This window comes from Thermobia domestica, chromosome 13 (genome assembly GCF_964235325.1).
Source record: "Thermobia domestica chromosome 13, izTheDome1.hap1.1, whole genome shotgun sequence".
NCBI lineage: Eukaryota > Metazoa > Arthropoda > Insecta > Zygentoma > Lepismatidae > Thermobia > Thermobia domestica.
The window spans coordinates 86526678-86554312 of record NC_137466.1 but is presented as its reverse complement, the minus strand read 5'-3'; the positions used below and the strand labels follow the sequence as shown (position 1 = coordinate 86554312).

The 27635-nt window shown below is 31.2% G+C and overlaps 2 protein-coding genes across 4 annotated transcripts in view; one reads left to right on the top strand and one right to left on the bottom strand.

The window, feature by feature from the left end:
- LOC145668293 (MYCBP-associated protein-like) overlaps positions 1–24545 on the top strand; it is a 119557-nt gene extending 95012 nt beyond the window's left edge. For 2 of the 3 annotated variants that reach the window (XR_014128006.1, XR_014128005.1), the window contains exons 12-17: positions 113–302; positions 2951–3094; positions 10146–10204; positions 12980–13061; positions 23404–23498; positions 24338–24545. Coding sequence is in view for 1 of the 3 variants with exons in the window: in XM_081736020.1 (XP_081592146.1) it covers positions 113–302; positions 2951–3094; positions 10146–10204; positions 12980–13016 (430 nt within the window). In the remaining 2 variants the exon portion in view is untranslated. The remainder of the gene's footprint in view (positions 1–112; positions 303–2950; positions 3095–10145; positions 10205–12979; positions 13062–23403; positions 23499–24337) is intronic. The other variant, XM_081736020.1, reaches the window with a different exon arrangement.
- LOC145668295 (pH-sensitive chloride channel 2-like) overlaps positions 15958–27635 on the bottom strand; it is an 88558-nt gene continuing 76880 nt past the window's right edge. Inside the window, exons 6-9 of the mRNA XM_081736021.1 lie at positions 27388–27543; positions 26179–26344; positions 23028–23193; positions 15958–22176 (exon numbers count right to left, since the gene is read on the bottom strand). Coding sequence (XP_081592147.1) covers positions 21886–22176; positions 23028–23193; positions 26179–26344; positions 27388–27543 — 779 coding nt within the window. The 3' untranslated portion in view covers positions 15958–21885. The remainder of the gene's footprint in view (positions 22177–23027; positions 23194–26178; positions 26345–27387; positions 27544–27635) is intronic.

Here is a 27635-nt window from a genome sequence, read left to right as displayed (position 1 = left end):
GCTTATCATAGCTACGAAAATTTGTAGTACCGCTTGACCCTTATTATTATTATTGTATGCATTTTGAACTTATTTCCTGTCATTGTTTAGATTCTTCTTTTCTTATTCTCAGGTATAATCTGCTGTGTAGTTTGATGAACACAATTGCAGCTGAAGGTGAGGAACTTAAGGAATTGTTGGGAATACATCCACAAAAATCTTCACCAGATGTAAGTGAAAAGCAAGATAAGATGCCAAAGGATACAAAAACTGACAGGCGATCATTGTCACCAGCCAGCGCTCCAAAGAAAGGAAAGAAAACTGTAAGAATAGTTGGAGAATAAGTAAATATGTAAGAATAGAATAGAATAAATATTTGTTTTCAAAATATATTTGATATTTAAGTGTAAGATATACTATGTGAAATTATGGTAATTTGCATTATTAGTTGCGAGTTTCAGTATGGAATCAATTTACTTTCATTAATCAAACTTTAACATTACTGTAACTAGAAAAGTCAAATTGGTCAATAATGCTCTACATCAAGTAATTTATTCATTGTATCAAATATTATTCCAATGCCCTATCACTGGAATACCACTTCTCGTGAGATCAGTGAAGTCAAGCAATGGCGGATCCGATCAGAGGAAAGATGAGTGACAGTTCGTACTCACAGATAATGTTGGCATTGCGGTGTCTGTCCAGTGTTGTGAGGATAATTGCGGAGCAACTTGAAAGACAGAAGGAACAAACTTTTTTCTAGAAACCCAGCATTAATGGCGAGGGGAACCCATGTGCTGACTACATGTCACCTCAAAGACATGTGTTCTATAAGCCAGGAGTTTAGTTTTAGTTTATATAATTTATTATTATTATTATTATTATTATTATTATTATTATTATTATTATTATTATTATTATTATTATTATTATTATTATTATTATTATTATTATTATTATTACCTGAGTGAATTATAAAGTCGTGGCGACTTGTAATATTGATACATATGAAGCATGAGGCATATGTATTATATAACTTACGAAGCAGATTTAAAAGGAACTCTGCTCAAACCCTGTTCATGTACCTACTTCATCAGACATCTAAAAGTAACCTTATTAACAGTATGTAAAAATAACCTTATCAGTAATAACATCTCTGTGGCTTCATCACTCGAGATGAAAGTGTTAGAAAACTTGCTCTTTATGAGTATTTATGCCAAAATTGGAGAAAGAACTCAGTATAACAGTAATAATGAGGAAGAAATTTGTAACACAGATGGAAAAGGAATAGTGCGCCCCGCAACTACAAGAAAATGGTTCCATCGTTTTTGATCTTGATTGGTGGACTAGACCGACCTAGTCCACCAGCCAAAGATGGATGGCAGGTGACTACCACTGCGAACATAATGATCTGTGATGTTGAAAAAGATCCCTGTAACTAACTGTTGATTAGGTGAAATGGGCAGTGCCTCATAGATCTGCATTTTTGTTTCCTTTATCAGCAAGCCATCACTTCACCCTAGAGCAAGTTAAGCAGCATATCGCTGTTAAGAATTGCTGTTTAAGTTCACAGTCTGACAAATTTTGATGAAGAATGACTCAAGTAATGAGAAAGGATCTTCCTTCTCTAATAGGGGATCACAAATTACTGCAATCTGATGATGAAGCTCAGATAGTGGCTTAGAGCACAGTAATTATGATATGCGTGTATTTTAAAATTTCAAGCATTGTGTCCACTGGAAGTTTGTGACATGTCATCATGCAGTCAATAGAAATCTATATCCAGATCAACTGCCATGAGAAAACATAAATGACCGTGTGTAAATATATGTGTGTGAACGAAATCTTATGAAACAAAGTAAAGTACACATTTGAGAAGCAAAACTTATTCTCCACTCATTCAAAAAGATCAATTCCAGCATTGCTTGAATATTTGGTGTAAAACATGGTGTTGTGCGAGGGAGAAACATGAATTATGAAAAAGTAACGAGAAACGATTTGCAATCAATAAAATTTCAAGATCAAAGAGGAACACATTAATAGTAAAAGGAAGACGTTAGAATACAAAGGGAAAAAATATATTTTGAGAGACACAATTGAATATTTGATGAATAAGGAAAAGTTTTGAAATCAATGAAAACGTGAAATCTAGAATACGCGCATACACCAAGGATCGAAGCCAGAGCGTCGAGCACAGTAAGCGTGCATATTAATTATTCGTTTACTCGTAATGACGAAGAAGCGGGTAATTGTAGTGCGGGAAATTTCTCATGCCGTGGTAAGTACCATGCTATCGGTGGCAGAATACTTGATAATGATTAATTGAAACACTACACTTCAGATCTTTTGATTTTATTTTTAAATCCCACGTACTTTCTACAAACTATTTAGTCAGCTAAATGGTATGACTAATCTTACAGCGTTAATGTATTTATTCCGGAGAAAATAGTTTCGAAAGCCTCTGCTGCTTTCATTTTCAGTCACTCCAAGTACGAAAAACGACGAATACATTAAACTTAGATATTTCTGAGTCCATTATCAACATTATGTAGAACATTCGTACAAGTTACGATTCGATTATTTAGTTTAACTTTTGTTTTTTCAGTACAATTAAGTGATAGGCTTGTATATTGGCCAACATATCATATTTATGTGTTGTTTAATGTCAATTATGGACTCATAAATATGTGAATTTGGTGTATTCATTGTATGTCGTACTTAGAGTGACTGAGGATGGAAGCAGCAGCAGAATTCGAAAATATTTTCAACAGAATAAATACATTCGCACTGCAAGGTTAGTCATATCATTTAATTCAGATGCTTTCTATATCAACTATTATAATGTATTAATCTGTAGTCCATTCTTTTATATTCAGCATAAGATCTTCATTAAATTAGCATATCAATTATAAGGTATAAAAAACACGATTGCTACTAGCAACTATGCAACTCTTTATTTATTGTTTCATAGGAGAAAGGTAGCAGCTCAAAAAGTTTAAGGAAATCAACAGACTTTCAAATTAGTGACAAACCAGGAAGCATAGCATCATCTATAATAACTGATATACCAAATCCTCAGCAACAAGAGATGTTCAAGAAGGTTTTCTTTATCGAGGTAATTTACAGTAAATAAGTCCTTGCTAACTTTTATTTTCTGTTTTATTACTATATCATTTCACTATTATTGTATTCAGTTATTTATTGATTTTTAATTTTGATAAACTATATATTTCTTAAGTTTTTTTTTTTTTTTTTTTTTTTTTTTTTTTTTTTTTTTTTTTTTAAGGTTTTAGCTATTTACAAAGTTAAACAAAGCTCGCTTATGTAAGTGTACACTGTTAAATGAAGTTATTTAAGAGTAAGTTCACTTAAAAAAAGTATTTATCTTGAGAGTCACAATCAACTCACGCTCAGTTTTACACTCATTTGCAAGTGGCGGTCTTTACACGGGGTGAAGCAGCCAATAGACCGGGAATCCACGTATGAAAAGGCCCCGCGCTTCACAGTGTTACTCTTAACATTTACGACATTTATAGACAACAGATTATGCATTATTCGATAAAATTTTTAAGATTAATCTCAGAATAATGAAGCTCAGTTTTAGTTCTGTAAGTACCCCATCAGCAGAACCAACACATGCACCCTAAATAAAATAAAAAAATTCTAACTCGATTACTACTCACTTTATTCCAATTAAATATTCAGTATATTGTTGAGTCCCCTTACCCTTCAATTTATCGTGTCGTATTCATGTAGGCAGATGGATAAAGTTGTTAAAATTCAAATAGTATTTTCTGATCAGCCTTGCGCAAACGATAATTTTCTGAAACGGCATAGCAATATAAAACTAAAACAATATGTATTTTTCAATACTAGTTCAGATAGCTTTGCCATAAACAAAGAGTTCAAAAAACAGTATATTTTAGAGAGTTTATTTGCCATTGTTCATGTTCTAGTTTCACAGAATTTAGCATTCAGAGGTCATAGAGAACACCGATTTTAGTAATGACAAACAAGATGATTAATGATTATACTACCTCGAAAAAGAAGAAAAGAAAAAAAAACATTTAAAATAATAAAACTTATGGCAAGCAAAAGCAAAAATTTAATGAATAGTTGTTAAAAACAGGTATTATCCATTATTTTTAATTGTACTTGAGATATCGCTTGTGTTGACCAGTTGTCAGTGATATTGCGATTTGTAAACAAAGATATCGTTGAAATCGAAAATGATTCTATATTTACTTGACGTCATTTTGGCAGTGGGGGAGGGGGGGATTCTGTCTTCGACGTCTTTACTTTTGATGTAGTATCATGAAATCGGCGAAAGACCCCACGGGGCTTCCTAGCCATAAGTCCTGCAAAGGCTAAGGCGATCTCTGAATGATGCCATATTTAGTATTGCATCTGATCTTTTCTTTCTAGTTCGCATTCTTAGTTTCATCAATGCTTTAATTCTTGAATGCTTTTTAAAGATCAAGAAAAGAGAATATGAACTGACCATATATTAACAACATATGCCACAAGATCAAATTATACTTTTTATTTTCCTTTTTCTTCTCTTTATTATTATTATTATTATTATTATTATTATTATTATTATTATTATTATTATTATTATTATTATTATTATTATTATTATTATTATTATTATTATTATATTGATCGGGAGATTTATAATATCTCTTTACAACTTATAACTATTGTTGTGGGTCGGACAGAAATTTCTCTCAATACTCTTGGTTGCAATTTTATTTCTATTACTATGGAGCAACATGGAAATAATCCCATCCTAGTCTAAAGTCCATTACATTCAACAAAACAGACTCCTATTCAGTTCGTTAATTATGTTAATGACTTGCGAAGATATTACATAACTCAAGAACATAATCTTCGGAAAGAACCAAAACCATATCATATCTACTGAGATAAAAGCAATTATAACTAAACATAGGGTCTAGGTCAAAACTCCCACAGCCAAAACTCTCACAATCAAGAAATGTCAAAATGCCCACACAAATGGACAAATCTCCCAAATGCACGAACGGTCAAAACTCCCACAGCCAAAACCTCCACACTCAAGAAATGTCAAAACGGTCATAACTCCCAGACAAATGGACAAAACACCCACACATAACAACGGTCACAATCCCCACATAAATGGACAAAACTCCCACACAAATGGACAAAACTCCCACACACAGAAATTGTCACAACCACCACACAAATGGACTCCCACACAATCGGACAAATCTTCCACACTTTGCACTGATTCTGGTTGCACGTCTTGTAAGTTTCACACGTTGAAAATAATAAAAAGAAGTACAAGGTAGTTTTGACCGTTCGTGCATTTGGGAGATTTGTCCATTTTTGTGGGAATTAAGACCGGTTGTGTGGGCGTTTTGACATTTCTTGAGTGTGGGAGTTTTGGCTGTGGGAGTTTTGGCTGTGGGAGTTTTGTTCATTTGTGTGGCGGTTGTGACAATTTCTGCGTGTGGGAGTTTTGTCCAATTGTGTGGCGGATTTGTCCATTTATGTGGGGATTGTGACCGTTGCTATGTGTGGGAGTTTTGTCCATTTGTGTGGTAGTTATGACCGTTCGTGCATTTGGGAAATTTGTTCATTTGTGTGGGAGTTATGACCGATTGTGTGAGCGTTTTGACATTTTCTGAGTGTGGGAGTTTTTGCTGTGGGAGTTTTGACCTGCTCCCTATATCATTGGGCACTTCTCGATTTAACTAAAAATACGCTATTAGCAAGTCTTTGTTCAAAATTTGGATCTTTGTAACCGCTTTATAGATTCGTCATTAATAATGAATTCTTAAGATTTCGTTAATCTTTACAGAAGGAAGCTCTATTAAACTGTAAATTTAATGGTTACATCTAACGTTAAATAAATAATTTTCTGTCTGTACTTTCTTTGAATGGGCTACTTCTGTACTATATTTGGGGAATAAGAAGAAGTCAAATTATTCTAAAATCTTAATTTACTTTTCCCTATAATATACATCAAGATCAAATGGGAATAAAGCACATATGGAAAATAAAAGATAAATATTTATCGAAGAAATTCATTTATAAATCATTTCAATTTCGAATAGTTCACGTGAATTTGTAAACTGTATTCCAATACAATAATTTAACTTTAAAAGTTCTAAGCTTAGTTTGTGAATACAATATGCATACTACAAAGGGATATTTTATTATTTACTAAAGCACTTTATAAATATGTGGGTCTGAATACTTAGTTACACGAAAATTGAATTTAGATAAAATGTAACGTAAGAAGAAAATTAAACTTAATTGCTGGTTTTTAGGTATTCTTTAAATTTTATACAATAATGTAAATAAATAACATATATATATATATTAAAAATTGTTATAATTAAACTTAAAAGCTCCTTTTAAAAAAGTGCATGAATCACTTTTAAAAATAAAAAAAAAAAAAAAAAAAACTAAAGGTAAAGAAAGAAAGAAAGAAAAACAGGATATAGATCTTTATATTTGTTAATCCAGCTGATAAATATATTTTCATGTTATTGAAATTTAATATTCAACAGAAGAGTTTAATATATACAGGGTGTTGCAGGTAAAATGTTCAGTGCTTATAATTCAAACAGCTTAAGATAAAGGGATGAAACAGAAATGAGGTACAGATAAAGAGATGAGATTCGGAAATGTCATAAGGCGCATTAATTGGACCGTGCTGTTTTTTCTACAGGCCCTCTGCAGGGAACAGTGTGGGATTATTCAAAATTTTAAGCAGAAAGATGTGTCATTTGGTATATGAAGAAAATATCATGAAAAACCAAAAACTTTTGTATCATTTTTTTTTTTTGTGTGTGTGTGAAGGGAAAAAGGGGCACTGTTAACAAAATGGCTACCGACTGGAAGTGAGTTCTTGCAAGTTAGATAAAACGTCCAATGCTTATGAATCACAAACGACTAAAGATAAAAAGACGAAACAACGAAATGTCATAGGATGCATTAAGCGGAGTGTGTTGTTTATCCCACAGGGCTACCTTTCGTAGGGCATTGAGGGTCACTCGAGAATTTTGAATGGGAAGGTATGTTATTTGATATATTATTGAAAAGATCATAATAAAACAAACAACTTTTATTGGATCTTTGTTTTATTCGTGTAGAGAATTGTTAACGATTTGATTTTGATTTGATTTTCAGTTTAGCGTCTCTTTCAGCAGCGAAGTTATATGATATGTGGACCTACAACTTAACGTGGAATCCGAACCACATGAGTTCCCGCTGGAATCGAACTTGGGTCTCCCACGTCAAAGACAGGATCGTTAACAGAGTGGCCACATCATTTAAATGTGAATTCCTGCAGTCATATAAAATGTCCAATTCTTATAAATTACAAACAGATGAAGATAACAAGATGAAATATCAAGTGAAATAGGAAAATGTCATAGGGTGAATTTAATGGATTGTGTTGTTTGTCCCACATAGCCCTTTATCATGGGGCACTGAGTAGATGGAAAGGTATATCATTTAATATATCATTGAAAAGATCATGGAAAAACAAACAAATTTTATAGGATTTTTTCCTGTGGAGCACCATTTACGAAATGGCCACCATTTAAATATAAATTCGTGCAGAGTCAAACAAAACGTCCTGTCCTTATAAATTACAAATGACTAAAAATAAAGAAAAAATTAAATAAAATGAAATATTTCAGTATAATGTTCCACGGTTATCCCTTTTGGCCGAGAGAGACGGATGGTTAAGAAAATGACGGGGAATGAGAATGTGGAAGAAAATTGGAGTATCCGGAGAAAATCTACAGACACAATGTTGTCCATCACAAACTTACTTGGCCGGGGATTGAACCAGGGACCCCACATACTATAAGTAAGTTTTCTAGAACTGAGCCACTATGCCCCCCTTGTGAAGATAAAGAGATGAAACAAAAAGTGAGACAGAGAAGTGACATAGGGCGCATTAAATAAGCCATCCTTTTTTCCCACAGGGGTCTCTTGATGAGGCACTGAGGTGAATCGAAAATTTTAAAGGAGACGATATGTCATTTGGTTTATCATCGAAAATATAATAAAAAAACAAAACAAAAAAACTTTTGTAGAAAAATCCTTTTTTGTGTGACTCGCCGTTAACGAAATGGCCACCAAATGAATGAATGTAAGTTCTTGCAAGTCAGATAAAATGTCCAATGTTTATAAATCACAAACGGTTAAGGATAAAAAGATGAAGAAAAATGTCAGATAGAGAAATATCAAGGGGCGCATCAATGGAGCATGCAGTTTGTCTCACAGGGACACTTTTCATAGGATACTGAGGGTCACTCGATAAGTTTAAATGCGAAGACATGTGATCTGTTACATCAATGAAAGGATTATGAAAAAAAAAAAAAGAAAAAAAAAACTTCTTTAAGATTTTTGTGTGTGTGTGTTGGGCACCATTCATGAAATGACCACCATTCAAATATGAGCTTTTGTACAGTAGTTGTTAATACACGGTATAGAGGGGGTGGGGTGGGAAGACTCCAAAACCAAAACAAATAAGAAAATTCAGACTATTACGCACAAGTGTTCTGTGTAAAGATTAATTTCGCAAAGTGAAGCAGAAATTGATGTTCGTTTTTCATGACTTTTTCAATGATATACCAAATCTATAGCTTGTCATTTAAAACTTTCGAGTGACTTCCAGTGCTCCTTATTAGGGATCCTGTGGGGCAAATAACACCCTCCATTCAATGTACCCTACGACGTTTCCCTATCACACTTTTTATTTCATCTTTCTGACTTCATCCGTGTACAGTTTATAAGCATTAAGCGTTTGACTGTGCAAAGAACTCAAATGTAAGTGGTATGTCCATCTCGTAAATCTTTTAGTGACCTCCAGTACCCCATGATAGAAGACCTCTATGGACGAAACAGTATGGTTCATTAAATACACTCTATGACATTTCTCATTTCACTTTTTGTTTCATTTCTTTATCTGTAGCTATCTGTAATTTACAACCACTGAATGTTTTATCAGACTGTGCAAGAAATGTTGTTTTAAGGGTGTTCATTTCATAAACGGTGCTACACACTTACACACATACACACAAATAAACAAATCCTTTCAAAGTTGTTTCCATGATCTTTACAATGATGTATCAAATAACACACACTTCCACTTAAAAGTTTCTAGTGACGCCACAATACCTTATGATAGAATGTCCTGTTTGGCAAATAGTATAATCCATTAAATGTGTTCTATGACCCTTCCCTATATATTTTTTTTTTTGTTTTATGTTTTTATTTGTAATCCCATTTGTAATTTGTAAGCACTAAACATTTTATCTGACTATGCAAGAACTCACATTTAAATGGTGTGATGATTTTGTTAGCGTTGTTTCGCATGAAAAAATAAAAGAAAAGAAAAAAGCCTGTAAAAAGTTATTTGTTTTTTCATGTTACTTGCAATCATATTCCTTCACATTTAAAATTTTCGAGTGACTTCCCAGTGCCCCACGACAAGGACACATGTGGGAAAAACAGTACGGTCCATTCAATACATTCTATGAAAATCCCCTATGACGGTGCAAGAACTCAGACCTTAAATGGTAGCCATTTCGTAAACAATACCCCACACGAAAAAATGTTTTCTACAAAAATTGTTTATTTTTCCATAATCTTTTCAACGATACATCAAATGACATACCTTTCCATTTAAAAATTTTTAGTGATTCCTCAGTGCTCCATGAAAAGTGGACCTGAGAAAAAACAACACGGTTCATTCAATTCGCCTTATGACATTTCCTTATCTCACTTTTTGTCTGATTCCTTTATATTCAGCTGTTATGATTAATGAAAGTAAATGATTATGAAATAATTGATGGAATGCGAATGTGGGAGAAACCGGGAGAACCTTGAGAGCCTTCCAGGAAAATAGTAAATGCAAGGATTATATAGGAATCACAGGGATGTGGAGTTAATGCTAAATATAAACTTAACTTTTCAAATCTCGGACAATTCATCAGTTCGGTATACTGTAGAGAGAAAAGAAAGAAGAAAAAAAGGAAGAGAATGTTACTGTAGATAGAGACCAGGCTATGTAGAATATTATGAATATTAAACCTTTTTATCTTCTTTCTCTGTACTAATAAATTACTAACTTACGACCTTTTCAAAATGTTTTGCAGGTATATCATCATGTTTATGATACAATTGACAAAATAGCAGCATTGTTAGAAACTTTAGAGTAAGTATATTTTATTACTTAATAATACTAATTGTATTTTATAACTCAATGGAAATAGATAATTTCCTAATAATTATGCTTGTCAATTGACAACATTAGCGGTTATTATTGTTATTTTTTAATTGTAAGGAAATATGTAAAACTGAGCAAAGTAATAATTATAAATGAGCTGGTACAAATGAGCTGTTATACTTTAATATGTCTCACAGCCTCTGGTTTTATAAAGTTGAAAGCATTCCTGCACTGAGAAATATAGTTTTCGTATATAAAAATTACGGTGATGTAGAAAAATACCACCTTTGCTAAAATTGTTACGTATCCAGCTGTGAAATATGGTAAATGGATATGAAAATCTGTGCAATCTTTCAGTTTAACACTTCACGATTATGGCCTTTGATGATGGAAAAATCGGTAAAATGAGAATGTGAGAGAAAACGGTAGCAAACCGAGAATACCCACGAATACGATGTTGCTCATCACAAACTTACTTGGCCGGGGACCGAACCAGGGACCTCACGCACCAGAGTAAGAGCGTTTGTTTTCACGCTTCATAAATTGAAATTTTGACCTCAAGACTGGATCATATTGGTCTATCAATTGAAAATGAAATAAAACTAAATGAAATCTTTCAGTTTTACCTTCCACGATTATGTCCTTTACCTTCCACGATAGGTTAAATGAGACATATGATTGAGACAAGTGAATGATTATGGAAAACTCGGTGGAATGAGAATGTGGGAGGAAGTGGAAGCATCCTGAGAAAACCCACGGACATGATATTGTCCACCACAAGCTTATTTGGTCGGGGATTGAACCAGGAACCTCACGTACCAGAGGTAAGCGCGTTTGTTTTCACCTAGCATCACCTAGTTTTCACTAGCTTAAAGTATCACGAATCTGTTGTGTATAACACATATTCAGGTTAATATAATCAATGTGTAAATTTCTACTATGTAGTGATTAAGGTAGTTTGTAGCTATATCATGTATTCGAACCATTTGTAGAGTATGTATTCTTGTACTTAATGTATGAAAAAGAATGAAAATAAAATAATCATTACAATTATGAATTGCTATTGAAAACCCAAATTTAATTCCTGGAGGAGGAGCTTATATGGTTCATGTGGTTCGGATTCCATACTTAGATATAGATCCAAATCTGTATAGTTTCAGTATTTAAAAGGATGTTAAACTACAAACCAATTAAACGACTGATGATATACAATTCCCTTGTAGACCATTCAGAACATAATGTGGCTGACGAAGACGCTGATATGTTGCCGGAACTATAACACAATTCAATAATATATTTAATATTCAAGTATAGTTTTTGGTGAGAGCTATACTTATCTGAATAAGGATTCATACAAAGCTAAAATATAAATTTTCAATCCCGAATGCTGTTAAGTAATGATGTAATTAATAAAAGGCTAAAAGCTACGTGATTTATGATTGAATTTTTGTATCAATATGCAATCTCCACTTAAAGGCATACATCATCAAAGTATTCTTTGAACAAAAGCATTGTAAACAATTTCGATATAAATAGACGAATTTGAGTACATCTTTCTTCTTAACGTAGTAAGAACTTAATTCTCTTTATTATACGGAAAATTACGCTAAATTGGTCGAATCGTTCTTAAATTATTAAGGAAACGATACACAAAAAGAGGTATGCTATTAGTCGACATATAGAATTATTGTAACATAAATAAAATGTTGCTTTCACACGCTACTTACATTTCTTTTATTATTTCCAAAGAATCTCTTGCCATTAATTTAATATATTTCTGCTAAACATATATACTATCTATGCGTACTGTAGCTACAGGATTCCATTAAATAACTTAGAAGGTAAAAGGACCTTACCTTGTATCCGAGAAGTAAAAGCTTCTCCATACAGTTTTATGCTGTCTGATATCATCTTTAATATCTTCAACTTCGGTTACTTGATTGGTAACATATAGGTGCATTGCTTCCTTCTGTGGAGATCTTTTTCTTAAGAAAAATAAGTAAGTTTAATTCTCATTTCCAAGAGTTGTACTAAACGTAGACTCTTGAAAAAATACTTTAAAAGGGGAGAGATGAGTTTCACTTTCTTGAAAATGGAATTGTCTTTCTCCATGCACTCGTAACAAAGATGTGAAAAGATTATGAAAAAGTTTGAATACGTGAAAAAGAGAAAATATGTGAAAAAAAACTTAGTTTAACACTAGTTTACTTTTTCAGGTATCTACAAAATTGAAAGTAGACTAGAGCAGTTTGAGAGAAGTTACTTTTTACGCGATAATTATTTATGTAGCACGATATTTTCCTGAATTTTAAGAAAGTTGGTTGTTTAAAGGTATTGGTTGGTTGATTGGTTGTTGTAACAATTTATGTGGCAACTGATACTTATTCTGTTAATAAGTGAATAAGTAAAAATATTCCAGTGAATAAGTCAACGGATAAAAACTTCAGTAATCCCTGCAGTAAGAAATTAAAATTCTTTCTCTATCCTTAGCCCCATTATATTTCTATTTTCTTAGATAAAAAAGTGTATTTTAGAGAGATACATCTCTCGTTTTGAGTCAGAAATGAAACGTGAAGAAAGATTTACAACTGTCAAATAGACATTCATAAGAAACATTATATAGATAATTGAATATGAGCTATATAACTTAATGAAATTTACTGAATAATGCGCATCTAAAAGTATGAGTAAATGTAACAAAATATTGTATATTGTTTTATTTTCCTTCTGTCAACTGATAACAACTTTCTTTTTATTTTGTAGGGAAGAAGGCAAATATCATCCAAAAGAAAATATTTAAGATGCAAACGTGAATTTGTTAGTTGGTTTCCAATAGAATTCACAGGTAAACAACGATTTATTTAGTTATAATGACAGAAATAGTAATATGTAGAGAAGATGCTTAAGCATGCTATTTTCTTGATGATTATGTGGCATTAATTTTTTTTACATGAATTCGTAGTATTGTCTTTAATCCATACAAATTTGTTTTGTAAAGTATGATTATTGTTTTATAATATAGTTACGAATTTATATAGGATCAGAAGATATTTTAAGTTTTATGCTGCTGTCGTTGGTAACATTCTATCCTTCTTGATCAATGCACCAACCTCACTTTTGGAAAATGCTTTTGATTTTTCATTCCCTTATGTTTTTTAATTATTTTTTTTTAATTTCTAAGTATTTGGTCACAATGTATCTATGCTGCTATCTCCACCTTGCATCTTTTTAGTGTATGGGGCTAACACATTTACGCATCTGCTTCTGTTGCTATCTTTTCAAGCATTTGAGTACTTTTCTATTCTGCTGGTGTTGTGTATGTTTCTTGGGTTAGGATATGACCCAAACTCATTTATTTTTTCTTTTATTCCCCGCATTTTCTTCTATAACTCTATTCTTATCCACTTCTCTGTTCTTCAGTCTTCCTCCACTTTATCTGCCCTTCCTTTTCTTAATTTTCCTCTTGTTCATTTTCTTAAAAAAAAAAAAAAATTCTTGTCCAAAACTTCTCGTAAGGTCGTCCACTGTTCCATGATTTTTCAAGTCAATACCAATTAAATCTCTTTTTCCTTCTCATATTCTCTAACGTGACGTCACAAGACTTATGACACTCCCTTATAAGATTGTATTATCCCAAACGATAACTCTTGAACGAAAGCGTTTTTTTTTTTTTTTGTTTGTTTGTTTTTTTGTTTTTTAAATTCTGTCTAGATTGCAATAGACAGCTATAGTGATTATATCTATTAACGAAGTCATTGGAGAATAGTTAGAGGGTAATTAAATAATGACTTTCTATAACGCCAGATTGTTAGATCAATAGAGGATTATGATATGATGTTTGCCTTTCTAGTGGATATGTAGTTATGAAATAGTTGTTTAGGTTAATGGTACATGATATGAGATTATGAATATAAGAGCTACATAATATAATGTAGTAGAATATAAATATATTTCGACTAAGATATGGAAGTTATGAACTTCTTGAAGGAAGTTCTTGAAGGAAGTTATGAAGTTCTTGAAAGAAGGAACTTGTGACACTACCTGTATATAAGATAGAGATTCAAAGCTTCATCGTAGTTTATTTGTGATTATGATAATAATATTTTAGAATTGAAAATAAACTAATAATATTTAATTGTGTAGGCGTTTACTATTTTATCATATCAATTAGTGACGAGTTATCCTCAACTACAGAAGCAGGACAAGGTGAACTATAAATTACACTGCAGAGCAGACGCTGAAAATTACATACAGAGATCACAGGTTAGAAGTACACAATGGTTTATACTCATTAGGTGTTTGATTAAAGTTATATGTAATCTCAAGATGACCATCCTACAAGGAAAAGCCCAGTTTTACGAATGTAATCTATGTTGTAAAATGTGTACGTAACTGCTAATCGAAGTGCATATTGTCCTCTCCGTCATAGAGTAGAGCTTTGCCCATATATATTAAAGGCTTCAGCGACAAATGGAAAACGGGAATTCCAAAACCAATATCCAGAAAAGCCCAGGAAAACAGAACTACTGAAATATCACCTTTTACTTCAAATTACAAGGTATCTCAATCAATTCATTTGAGATTGAATCTGAATTACCATAACAAGATAAGCATGTTAATGATACTACATAGCACGATATCTAGTGAAGTTATTTTATCTCATCCTAAACAACCGCTAGTTTCAGGAAAGTTAACATTTCGCTAAAGGAAGAAGGGCAAAAAACACAGTTGCAAGCAGAAGGAACACCAATAGAAGCAGCTACATAAGGTATCGGTAGATTTCGTCGTTCTGCTTTTGGGTATTATACCTGTATTAATATAAACCACACTGAGTATTAATAATTACATTGGGAATTAATAGTAATGTGGTTACAGAAGTGTTACGTTACGAATACGCTCCATACAACGTCCATTGTAATATTGTTGAATGTAATAATTATGTTGGTTTGTACTTGGACTTGAATTCAGGTGAAGTATGATCTGAAAATAGCGTAATAAGCACTACAAGAAGGTAATTAAATGAAGAATAAGATTATAGCAGACGGCATTATGTCTAAGAGTATACTATAGATCGGAAAGTATAATACAATAAAAATTACGACTGTATCAACATGCTTGTATGATTAAGCATAATCCGAACTTAGAATAGTGACAGCTCTCTTCACCCAACAAGTACATTTTTAAGTCTATAAGAAGGTAGACATAATACGAGAATACCAAGATAAGAGCTACATAATATATTATAATAGAATAATAAATATGTTTCGATTAAGGTATGGAAGTTACGAAAATGTATGTTTAAAGTGGTGGACTAGAGATATGTCTCACTTTTGTAAATATAGATTTGCCCAATTTTAATGTGGAGTTTCTTTCACCCGTAATTTTGTCTTATTTCTTTGAAAACTTCGCAACTATGAATTATAATTTTACTTCGATAGAAGCTTTTAATTCATATATATATATATACAGAGATTATTAGTTTCGTTGCATCTCGTACAGTTTAAACAGTACTGATTATAATATTTAGTAAGCATAAAAGTTAGGTATAAAATTTCCTTCAAGTTAGTTCCCTTACCTTTGAATATTTGTAGCCAGTAAAGATCTAAACAACACACAAATTGTAGCTTCCTTTTATGGCAAAAGCACAAGAAATTAGACAGACCAAGAAAAAGATAAATAATTATTAAATGTACTATTAAATTGTCTTTGAAATCTATATACCCTAATCTTTATCTGCTTCCTTCCAGTAAGGCTGATTGGTTATCTTCAATGCAATTCTTTATTGTGTTCTGAAAGCTTCCAGGGCAAAATGAATTTTGGATAGCTCTTTTCGACACTATTTCCAATTTTAAAAATAAGCCTAAAGGTATTCACTGAAAGTAAGAGCAATATCCAAACAATAAAAATATTATTTTCTTATGTATAAAATATATTTTATTAATACATCACAATTATTTGTTCTATCACAATGTTACCCTTAGGTACAGACTAATTTCAAATCAATTGTCGTAATATAATCCCGTATTCTTTCAGCAATTCTTACGAATTATTATGTACACATATTATTGACAAAACATACATTATTTAATAAGTATGAAATATATTCACACAATATGCACATGATAGCTGACTTTTAATATATACAAAAACATTAGATACTTACACAGAACATAGTTGTAAAATTGGCACAACCTAAAGTAAGCATACGAAACGAACATTTTAAATATCTATATTACATATTTTAAGAAACAAAATGTTTTCCCTGAAATACAGTATAACTATGATCAAGTCTAAATTTAATTCCAAATTTAAATAAAAATTACATCTGGAATGTATGGTACGTATAATTAAGATCACACTAAAACAAATAAAAATATGGTTATTTTGTATAGAACTTGTCATTTTTACATGACTAACGTAGTAACTGTACACAACTAAATACTGTATATAAAAAAATCTTAATCTAAAATACTAACATATTATAATCTTAAAACATTTTTGTGTTTACTAGTTACTGAAGACTCTATTATGCTTAATATGCACATCTAATATTTATTACTTTGTAGAAAGTATAAACGTCATAGATAATACATTAAAAGTCCTTGTACTTGTGATACTTAAGGCTTGGTTGGTTTATGAACATAATTACATTGCGAATAACAGGAATTGTGTAAATTATTCAAATATTCTAAACTAAAATAATCCTACCCAGCAATCAGACATTAATCACTTATTCTTCTTATATTTTTTTCGATATAGAAAACAGAAATACTTGAGGTTACTGAGTAAACATACTTTAATACTGTGATTTGAAACAAAAAAAAAGTATTAAAAAATAAATTTGTATATATATATCTTGCTTTTCATATGTATAATATATATATATATATCTAAAAAGACACTTAATATATATAATATTAGTGACGTCTAACTTCATATAACGATACTTAATTAGTGTAAAATAGTACAGAATATACCGTTTCCGATTTATTATATCAGTTTTAGGATTTTTATAAATTTTTTTTTTTAATATTTTGTTGTTAGTTTCTTCATTTCTTGAAATAAATGTCAAGTTTGTATTACAGTTTCACCTCCTGTAGTTTATTTGTGTGCATACAAGTTGCAAATATAGAATTCTTGTAATATATAAATTATAATTTGTTGTGATATATGAACAAATGAAAGTTCATGCTGTTTGATTTTTGCTCCTTTTGTACATACTAAAACAAACAAAGAGTATGTATAAAATATATATAATCTATTGTTCTCTAATAATTAAATATATATAACCAAAAATATATTTCTTAAGGATGGTCCTAACATTGATTGGGTTTAGTTGCTACGGATATTCATAAACAAGTGTATTGTAATGAACAATTTATTCACCATCATCTCCAACAGATAACGTGAAATTGTGAACTTGTTTCGTGGTCAAGCAATTAGGGCTTGTTACTCAGAAAACAAGTGACATTTTTAAACTATTTCTTACAAATTTTGGATAATTGATTGCTTTTAATCTGCAATTCAGAATCTTATACAGCTCAACACGCAAATATAATTAGTATCACGGGCGTCTCTGGCGAGGAGGACAGGGGGGATGCGTGCCCCCCCCCCCAAATATTTTGAGTACGAGATAAATGGATCAATGTTGAAAGTATTTAGATCTATATGGAAGAAATAAAAACATAGAACAAATTAAAGTTATGTCTGTTCTTAAACATTAAATTAACGTGATTAGAATGTCCGCCTGACGTATGTCACTTTCAAAGAGGGGTTTTTTTTAAAGTTACGCTTCTTGGTTAGTCAAAGTAGTCTCGGCTGCAGGCACACAATTTTTTCATTGCTTAACCAGTAGATCTAACAATTGGTTTCCATGACGAAGGGAGACTGGAGAAGGGAAGGAAAGGATGTATAGAAAGTTTATCTGCGAATTAGGAAGGAGAATCTACAAAGACAGGGAAATGCACAATAGAAGCGAAGGTGACAAGAGAAATTTAAAAAAGATAGAGAAATTTGAATATTATATATATGAGTAAATTTCATGCGAATACTAGAAGGGCAGCAAGACTATGACAATATAGAAACTAAAGATAGAAATTAGTGTTTAATGAGCGAATTGAGTTTGAGGAAGATGGAAAGAATACATTGAGGAGCCGGATGATAGCAAGAATAAACTACATTTTAGACATTAATGGCCGTGTGCACCAACGAAGTTCAACTGTTGAACGAGGGTCATAACTAAGCTCGGTAAAAATGTCTGTTGCACCAACAACGTTCAAGGCTATGTCTCGGTCAAATGGTGGATAAACTTGGTTTTAGCTTGAACGGCCGAATTTGGGGGTTTAAACTTCGTTGATCAAGTCAGTCCGTTTACATTCAATAATGTCTTTGTATTTTTTCACTAATGAAATTACATTTCTCGTGTTCGGAAAAAGGTTTTGCTCGTGGTTTCATTATTTTTTCCATCACAATTACGATCACTGAAATCACACTACTCACAACTTTATACACACAATCTCGAAAGTCGAAAAGACCGGCACGCGGTATGCTTTCTTCATGTGTTACCTTGTTAAACCAAGATTAGAGACAAGAGACGACAGCCAATCAGAGTCGATTCAACAAATTGACTGAAGTTTACTTAAACGAGATATACTGAACTTCGACTTTCAATGGTGCAACAAAAGTCCTGGAACCACATTTAAACTTGAAAGTTTAATGTTGAACGCGTTTGAGTGAACGCTTGTTTCAACTTCGTTGTTGCACACGGCTATAAAACGGAAAACGAAGTAAACGAGGCAGATCATTGGACCAGTTCAAAAACATACAGCGAAATGAAAGACAAAATGATAGATAATATCAGGCACGTAGCCAAGGGAGGAGGGTCCGGGAGTCCGGACCTCCCCCTGCCCCTTCGAGACCAGAAATGAAAAAAATAAGGAAGGATGAAACAAAGCGAAATGAGAAAAAGAAAGATCAGTGTTAAAAATAAAAAAAAAAGGTACAGGAAGCTTTTAGTTACTCTTTCTTTCGAGGAGATTTGCATTACTTGCAATACATTATGGCGAGGTGAGCGAGATATCCTGGGAGAGTCAGGGAATTTGAAATTTCTAGAAAAGTTACGGAATTCTCAGAATTTCTCCTACTAGTCAGGCAGATTTCAAGTTTCCGAAAGCATAGTGACATTGTGTAACAGTGTTGACATTTTTTTATCATAATTTTTCGTCATTGCACCCTTGCAGTATCAAACATGGTATTTCAAAAACAATTTTCTACTGCTCCTTTAACCTGTCATTTGGAACCGACAGTAGCTGACGGAATAATAAAAACAAAATGTATGTGGAAAGAAAGTTCTGATAGCATTTGATTCAACAGAGAAAGGAACGCAAATATTGTAAAATATTTTACAAGACATTATTGAATATGTACTTTTTGTAATAGTGAATATGTACTTTTTATAATAGTTGAAGTCATAATGAAAGGAAAATTGTTATATTTGAATAAACAGAGGAAGGACGTAAATATTGTAAAATCTTTTTCAATACTTTTTTTTTATTATTTTACTCGAGATTTCTTCATAGTTTATTAAAATATGATACTTGCCAACATTTTACTGTCCTAACAAACCAATATATGTTGATAGTAAAGTAGTTTAGGTTGATCAAGCTCCTGGGCCATCAGAGTTTCATGTCACGGCTCCCCCCCTCCGTTACGAAATCCTGGCTAAATGAACCAATATATGTTCCAGTAAAATAGTTTAGAATGCTCGAGTCCCTGGTTTGATGACTACAGTATTTCATGTCACGGAACCTCCCCCCCCCCCCTTTCACGAAATCCTGGCTACGTGCCTGGATAATATACAGTTTGAGTTTATTAAGAATACAGAAGAAGAATGAAAATAAAAAAATCGAAATTCACAATCAAATCAAGTGTCATCGTAGGACTTCTTTCAGAGAGTTAAAATTTTGTTAGATAAAAAATCGAAATATATGAGGACTATAAAACTACACTGCTGCAAATGTGTTTAAGAGTACTGAGCAGGAATTCACCTTTAGAAATGTCAAGATGAAGAAATTACCTAAGAACCATTTATATATAAACTTAATTTTTTCGGCAGGTAGTCTACCAGTAATGATGAATTTTGTTGCTAAAGGTAGAAAGAGCGGATGCCATTAGTATAGTAGATTCCAGTTTACTCATAATTTTGACATAACTTTAGACGGGATCTACTAGCATTCTAGTCGTCCCCCCCCCCAATTTTAACATGCCAGAGACGCCCATGATTAGCATTATACTTTATATTACACATTGTCTTATAAAGAAGTATGTAAGCTATACCTCTCACAAGACTAATTAATTCAAAATCGGTCTATTGTAATCTGGTTACATCTTTCTTATAGCATGTTCACCCTTCTGGAGAGTAATTATCTGGAGATAAAAATAACTTAAATAAATTGATTATTCAGTTTCATGTACGAAAAAAAACAAACTAAGCAGCTGAACGTTTATTCTCATCACCTCTTTAGACTCTCATAGTTTGAACTTTTAAACATGATACATTACGCTATCTCTTTGTTATCAGAAACAAAAATAGGATAAAGTCTATTAAAATATTAAGACTTAGGATCTTTGATTTTTAACCATTGAAATTATATTAATTAGCAATCGTTTCAATAATCTTCTTACATCCAAAAATTCGCAAGTAATATTTTATGAATCATAACAAACCAATTAAATTGTATACTACTTACAAGTTTATTCCATTTGTTACATTCCTTTTATTTGTGGCATTTTGAAATTTTTAAGATCTCTTATCTAGGAAATTTTGGTAATTTATTACTTTTACTTAATTTTTAAATCTTCATAGGAGAAGCAGATTCATAGGATGATGTATTTCATCAGAGTTCTTATGGTTCGGATCCCACGTTAAGCTATAAGTCTATGTCCGGTAATTTAGTAACTGAAAGGCTATTAAACTGTAAAGAAACATATACTCTGTTTTCTCTTTTGTTCTGTTTTTTTTATTATTATTTATTTTCACAATGTTTAGGACAAATATTGCTCTGCAACTTTCAAACCAAAAATTTTAAAAAGGAGTAATTAGATTTGAAGATTTATTATTGCAGATATTTGCAATCCTGGTAAATTACGTTATAATTAATTAGTTGACAAAGAATTCATGTAATAAATACAATATTTAGAAAGCACTAATTACATTGTTTCACCGTAATTTTGTAAATGCTAGATCGCGTTGTATTTTTAATTTCCGTCATTATTCTTTGCTTTTCCTTGAAATTAAAAATTTCAAAAAAGAAGCAAATTAACCACAATGTATTTTTAATTATGAATATATTATTAATATTATTATCTTTATCATATTATTTTTAATTCTAATCACTCAATAACTATGATTAATTCGATTTTAAAACAACTGTTTCCTTCTAAAATGTTGCACTTTTCTATTTTTTAATTGACACTACGGTTTAAGTGATATATTATTCACACTTCCTTTCGAAAAAAAGTCCAAAACAACATTATACATACAACACAATATGAAATTTAAATTTAAAAATAATTGTCTATATTCAATGATATTCTAACTTAAATGAATTACAACGTATGAGATAAATACATAATACTAAGTTTTTTGGTATTGCACATGGCACATACACTCACACCCATACAAAACCCCAATAGAGGGCATTGAACAGAATAAAAGATACCGGAAAAACAACCCGGCTGCGTTTGTCTATCCACTGAGCAATTTCTTGTGGAGTCATCGTTGTAAATCCCTTCGGTTGGTTTGGAGTTGCACTTGTTGCAGGAACTGGGATAACCACACTGTGGCAATCATCACTATTTTGAGGAACAGTTGATAAGCTAGAGTCCATTGTGTTACATGAGTTGTATGGATCAGTGCGTATAGAGTCGATCGAATTCACAGTCAGCTGATTTTGTGAACTCTGAAATATTTTCATAAAGTTGTTAGTATTTACACCGATTTCACTGTTCATATTAAATTAAACCAGAGAAAACTAAAATTTATCCTAAGGCAAATTTTGTAATAATAATAATGAAACTGTTAGTGAATAAACAATATCTTTCATGACTAAAAAGTGAGCGTACGTATGGGCTAAAGGATTCTATATAAAACTATCTACTTTTCTACTACACTTTGAATAATGGAAAAGTATTTCTTAAACGAGTTATTTATTTAAGGTCTTTATGTTTTAGTAGTTATTCATTGTCACCTTTATGCTTTATATATTAATCAAACATTTTCTTGACAAGTACATTTCTGCAAAATTTCTACCGTAATTGTGGCGAAAAACGCAATAAACAACCTAAATCTAGATCTTTAGCAATGTAATGTGGTTAATTATTCAATGTTGAATTTAAGAAATCAAGGAACAAACAAATGCGAATAACGTGCTTCAATGATTGAAGTGAGACTATTTGCTAATAAGCCATATTGGTTTTGATAGTTTAGGAAAGCATGCCCCCACTAAAAAATATATTCCGACATTGAAAAGCAGGATGTGCATATGTCAGTGTGTAAATCAAGGGAAGAATGCCGTTTTTTTTATTTACCACTACTTCATCATTGATATGTCTTAGAAACTGTTAGGATATTATGTCGTCTCTGCTTCTGTTCACTCGAATATTTGCGTATATCAACTATAGTGTGTAACTATAATAGCTTCTAAAGTCTCAATAAAACCATTACGTTTTCAGTTTTGTTTCCAGAAAAGCACGTTGAGCAGGTAAATTAATATTCAAGAAGCAGAGTATATAGTACTTTACTGTAACTTACCTGTTGCAAGTAGAATTGTATATTATCCGTAGATCCACCATGTGAACCCTCTACTGTCGGCCATGATTGACATCTTTCCAAGTCAGTTTGTTTCCTTTTCATTTTTGGAGTTAGTGTTGACTTCAAAATGTATTTACTATTCACTTTCTTCAATTCTACATTTTTCCTGTTGGAAAGGGAAGAAAAGAAATCAAGACATTATCCATTCTTAATACATGGCTTGATCCTTAAACTATAAAAATACAGTACAGAGTAAACTATTTATTTTGTTTATTACTTATGGATCTAAAATAACTCTGAAGTAATGTAATCTTGTTTTTATTTAAAATAATGTATTCATTATTTTTGTATAAATACTGGTTTATATTTTTTGTAGGCAACAAACCTTTACCATTTCCTTGTGAAGGTTAACGAAAAGTTTCCTGACATTGATACAAACTTATTGCAAGTTCATTGGAAAGATGTTTAGAAGTAGGTATTAATTCAGAGTAATGGGTAAATAGATTACTACGAAGGTAAAAATCTTCGAGTAAATAAAACCGATTATAAAAAAGATACAGTTAAAATTTTAAATGATGATTGTCACAAAGACGCTCATGTTTATATATATTCAAGACCTTTCTCCTTCCGTTTTTTTTTAAAAAAAAAAATATTTTAGTTAACAGTTCATCTATAATGTTGAATGTCTTCAGAAGATTAGATAAGGGAAGATACATGTTATAACAAGTTTCAAATTATTCTTACTATTTAGAAGTCTTAAGCACGTGGACGGAGAATTTTTAGGTCAATTGCACAGTCAGTTGTATTAAATATTATCATTGTTCGTATTTTGGGGCAGTTTCACATAGTATCAAACATTGTCATAAAATGTTCAATGTTATTTAAATAATTATTGTGTTTATAATAATCAGTGTGTCTTGATGTATAAAAACTACAGAAGTTTAAGTAATGCATCAATTAATAAAAGAACAGCTAAACTTTAGCGAAATTGTATGTAAATAGGTGAAAGTTTATATCTTGACTGTCGTTATGATTGCATTTATTTTCTATTTATGATATTAAATATCATAGTTTGGTGCTCGTACAGATAAGTAAAATCTATTGGAGAGTTACTTGTGATCGGCCTTAAAAGTAGAATAACAGGAGCTCATAATTTTTACAATATGTAGGTTAATGGATAAAAGAAATAAAAGGAGGAAACAATGAACTGGTCCAAAATAAGGACGAGATCGTAACATATAAATTAAATACAAAAAATATATATCTATAAAAAGTATTTAATAAAAATTATTGAAGTTTCTTTTTTTCAGGTGTGAAAGAAGTATGTGATACAGATATGATGATATTAACACGTCAGAGATTTAGATGTTCTTCGTTTATATACTAGTAACATAAGTATCTTGTAGAACTTCTATAAGATATTATATTAAACATTTGTAAACTAAAAATAAAAGTTATTACATAATGATTGAGAACAATTATTTGTTCACATGAAGGATACTTACACAGAAAATTAATATATTTTATATAGTGCTTTCAAATAAAGGAATTCAAATATAAAAAACTTGACAAGTGTTGATTAATATCTTCTATTAACCATGCAATAAGTTGAAATATAAATTGAAATGTTATAAATTCAATTCATTGGCAAGCATAGGGATTTTCTTAAGAGTTTGGTAAATTCTAAGTTGGTTTTGAAAGTAAGGTGATTGGTTACTATTATGCTACAAATTTATATTATGTGGTAAGCAGTTTGATATAACAATAAAATCTAACTGGGAAAACTTCTCAGGAATACAATTGATTTTTTAAAAAATCAATTGTATATCAGAGGATACAAATATTTTCAAAAGATTTTGTTCTGACAACATATAACAGCCCTTATTAATCAAAGTATATATTCTATCTATACATTACATAAATGCTACTACGTGCTAAAGTCAATAAATAATTCAATAGATATACTTCGGACAATTTTTACTTTATTGAAATCTATCTGAAATTTAGTCATGAATTTCATATATTTCTAGTAGCTTACATATTGAACAAGATGTCATAACTTGTTTTACAATGTAAGACTCATAAATAATGTACATAGCATTGCCTGATAGATAGACTCACACATGGACACAGAGATGATAGAGAGATTTATTGAATCAAAACCATTTATATTGTCCCACAATACTAAAATTACCCTTTCTATTTATTTATTTTTTGATTTTTTTAAAAACAAAATCTAGGATGATAGTTGTTTTTCTAAATCTCACAATAGCTAAAAGTATCAAAGTTTTACGGAAAAATATCAAAGAACATAACTTGGATTGTTCGCGGATTTTAAATTGGGAGTTGTGTGATTGCAAAGCTTGTTGCTATTATCGACGGTTCTGTAGACTGAAGTCTACTATTTATTTCATTTAAGTTGCTTATCAATTATCCTCACGACGCTAAGTGAAAGTAACAATTACCAGCACCATCTATTTTTTTTTAACGGTCATCCATCCAAGAATTATCTAGACGTAGCGCAGCTGGATTTCAGTAATCTTACGGTAGCAGATAGACAATGCGGTTAGACCGTTTGCTAAAGAATATAACTTCACTGTCTTAAGTAAGTTTAAAAGAACGCTTGACGAGTGGCTAATATTAGAAAATGTATATGTATAATGCTTGAAAATGTAATATTATATAAGGTAAATATTTATAAACGTGTAGAATTGTATTACAGTAGTTAATTGTGATACATAAGTAATATATCGAAAAATACCTCAGGAGGAAAGAAATCTATACATATACACAAAGGAATATTGTTTCTATATATTCCTAAATATTATTGAAATCGTAAATATTAAGACACATATCACATGTATTGTAGTCAGCTTAAAGATAATAGTAATATAGAAAACAAGGCAAACAAATATTCATCAAAATTATTTCGTAATATTTTAATGGGAGTAAATAGGAGATAATTGCATTCAATAATAAATGAGTTACTTAATCAGCGACACATCGTTTCTAGATACAGTATTTGAAACCAGAGCAGAATATGCAGTTTTTCTGGATGTTTGCTGATATTTTCTTAGAGTCCATTCATAATGTATTATGTCATTAATTGTATGTGTTATGGTCTTAATATTTTAAAATAAAATTAGCTTACCTCCTCCTCCAGATAATATTGACGAATGCAAATTCGACTAGAGAACCAAAGATAAATCCAGTACATACTATAAACCATATTTCCGTTGCTTTGATATAAGATACTTTTGGTAGAGAACTGCCAGTATTCCTTGTAAGTGTGATGAAAGTTAGCATTGTGCTAGTTCCTAGAAAATAAAGAGCATGAACGACTCTCTGAAGAGAAAATTTTCCCAAGATTTATCATGATGTTTATAACTTAACATTCAATTGTATAAATCTGGTAAATATTTATTAAGTTTATTACAAAAGAAATAGTGCTTACGTTTGCAATATTCAGTTAAATAATTAATTTGAATCTTCGCTTTGGCTTTTGATGTCACAAAGTGGATTTTCATTTACCAAAATTTTGAATTATGACTCAAAGAACGGAAATAACCAGGTATTGATGTAGTTCTTTTTTCTGTGAATATACAAATTTTGAATAATATAAGACAAACATCACCAAAATTTGTTTCTTTTGATAATTCAATGAAATACTTATCCTCGATATAAAACCTTATAGACCTGGTTTCTTACACATAAATATTTAAAAAGGTTCATTTTTAGATGTTCATACGAATTCAAGTGCTATTTCGAACTCAGTGAATATTTTATAACAATTTACAGAGATACACATTAGATCATTACTTTTAACTTCCAGCATTATGTCACAAATAGTAAAATTATTTTCCTTTGTTCTCCTGACATATTTCCCATATATGAAAAAAAAAAGATATTCGCTTCTAATACAAGGGAAATTCATTAAGCAAAGACAAGTTGAGATGAAAACCACATATAATTACATGTGTACATATGATTATATTTTTGTACGTAGAGATCATTATTTATAATGAAATTTTTCCGTAGCTCTACAAGCTTTTCTATTTTAGTAGAGAGAGAGAGAGAGAGAAAAAAAAACTACTAAGACAAAAAAGTCTCCAACACTGTATAAAAAAAAAAAAAAAACTTTTGTCAACTTGTGTTCATGAGCTAAATATCTTGGTCTTAATAAGGTACAATTTGTTCTTCCTTGTTCAATTATTCTCATACAACGTGTCAATCTTACATCACACTTGTCATCAGAAGTTTTGAAATAGTATTTCGTAAATATTTTTTTTAAATTTCCAATTTGCTGCCAAGATAACCCCCACCCTCATTTTTTTGAATCTTCTATATAGTATATACATACCAAGTGTAGTTCGACCAGGAACAGCATTTGGGTCTAGCCAGAATGCAACCCATGACACAACAACCAGAAGAATACTGGGCATAAAATAGTCCATAAGATAATGTCCAACTTCACGGGCTAGGTGGAATTTTACTGTCAGAGTGCTGAAATTTCCAGCTGGAAATTAAAAGTACAAACATAAAACGTATAGAAACATTATGAGATTTTTTAAAAACAGTTATAAAATGTTAATTGGTAGAATTAATCTG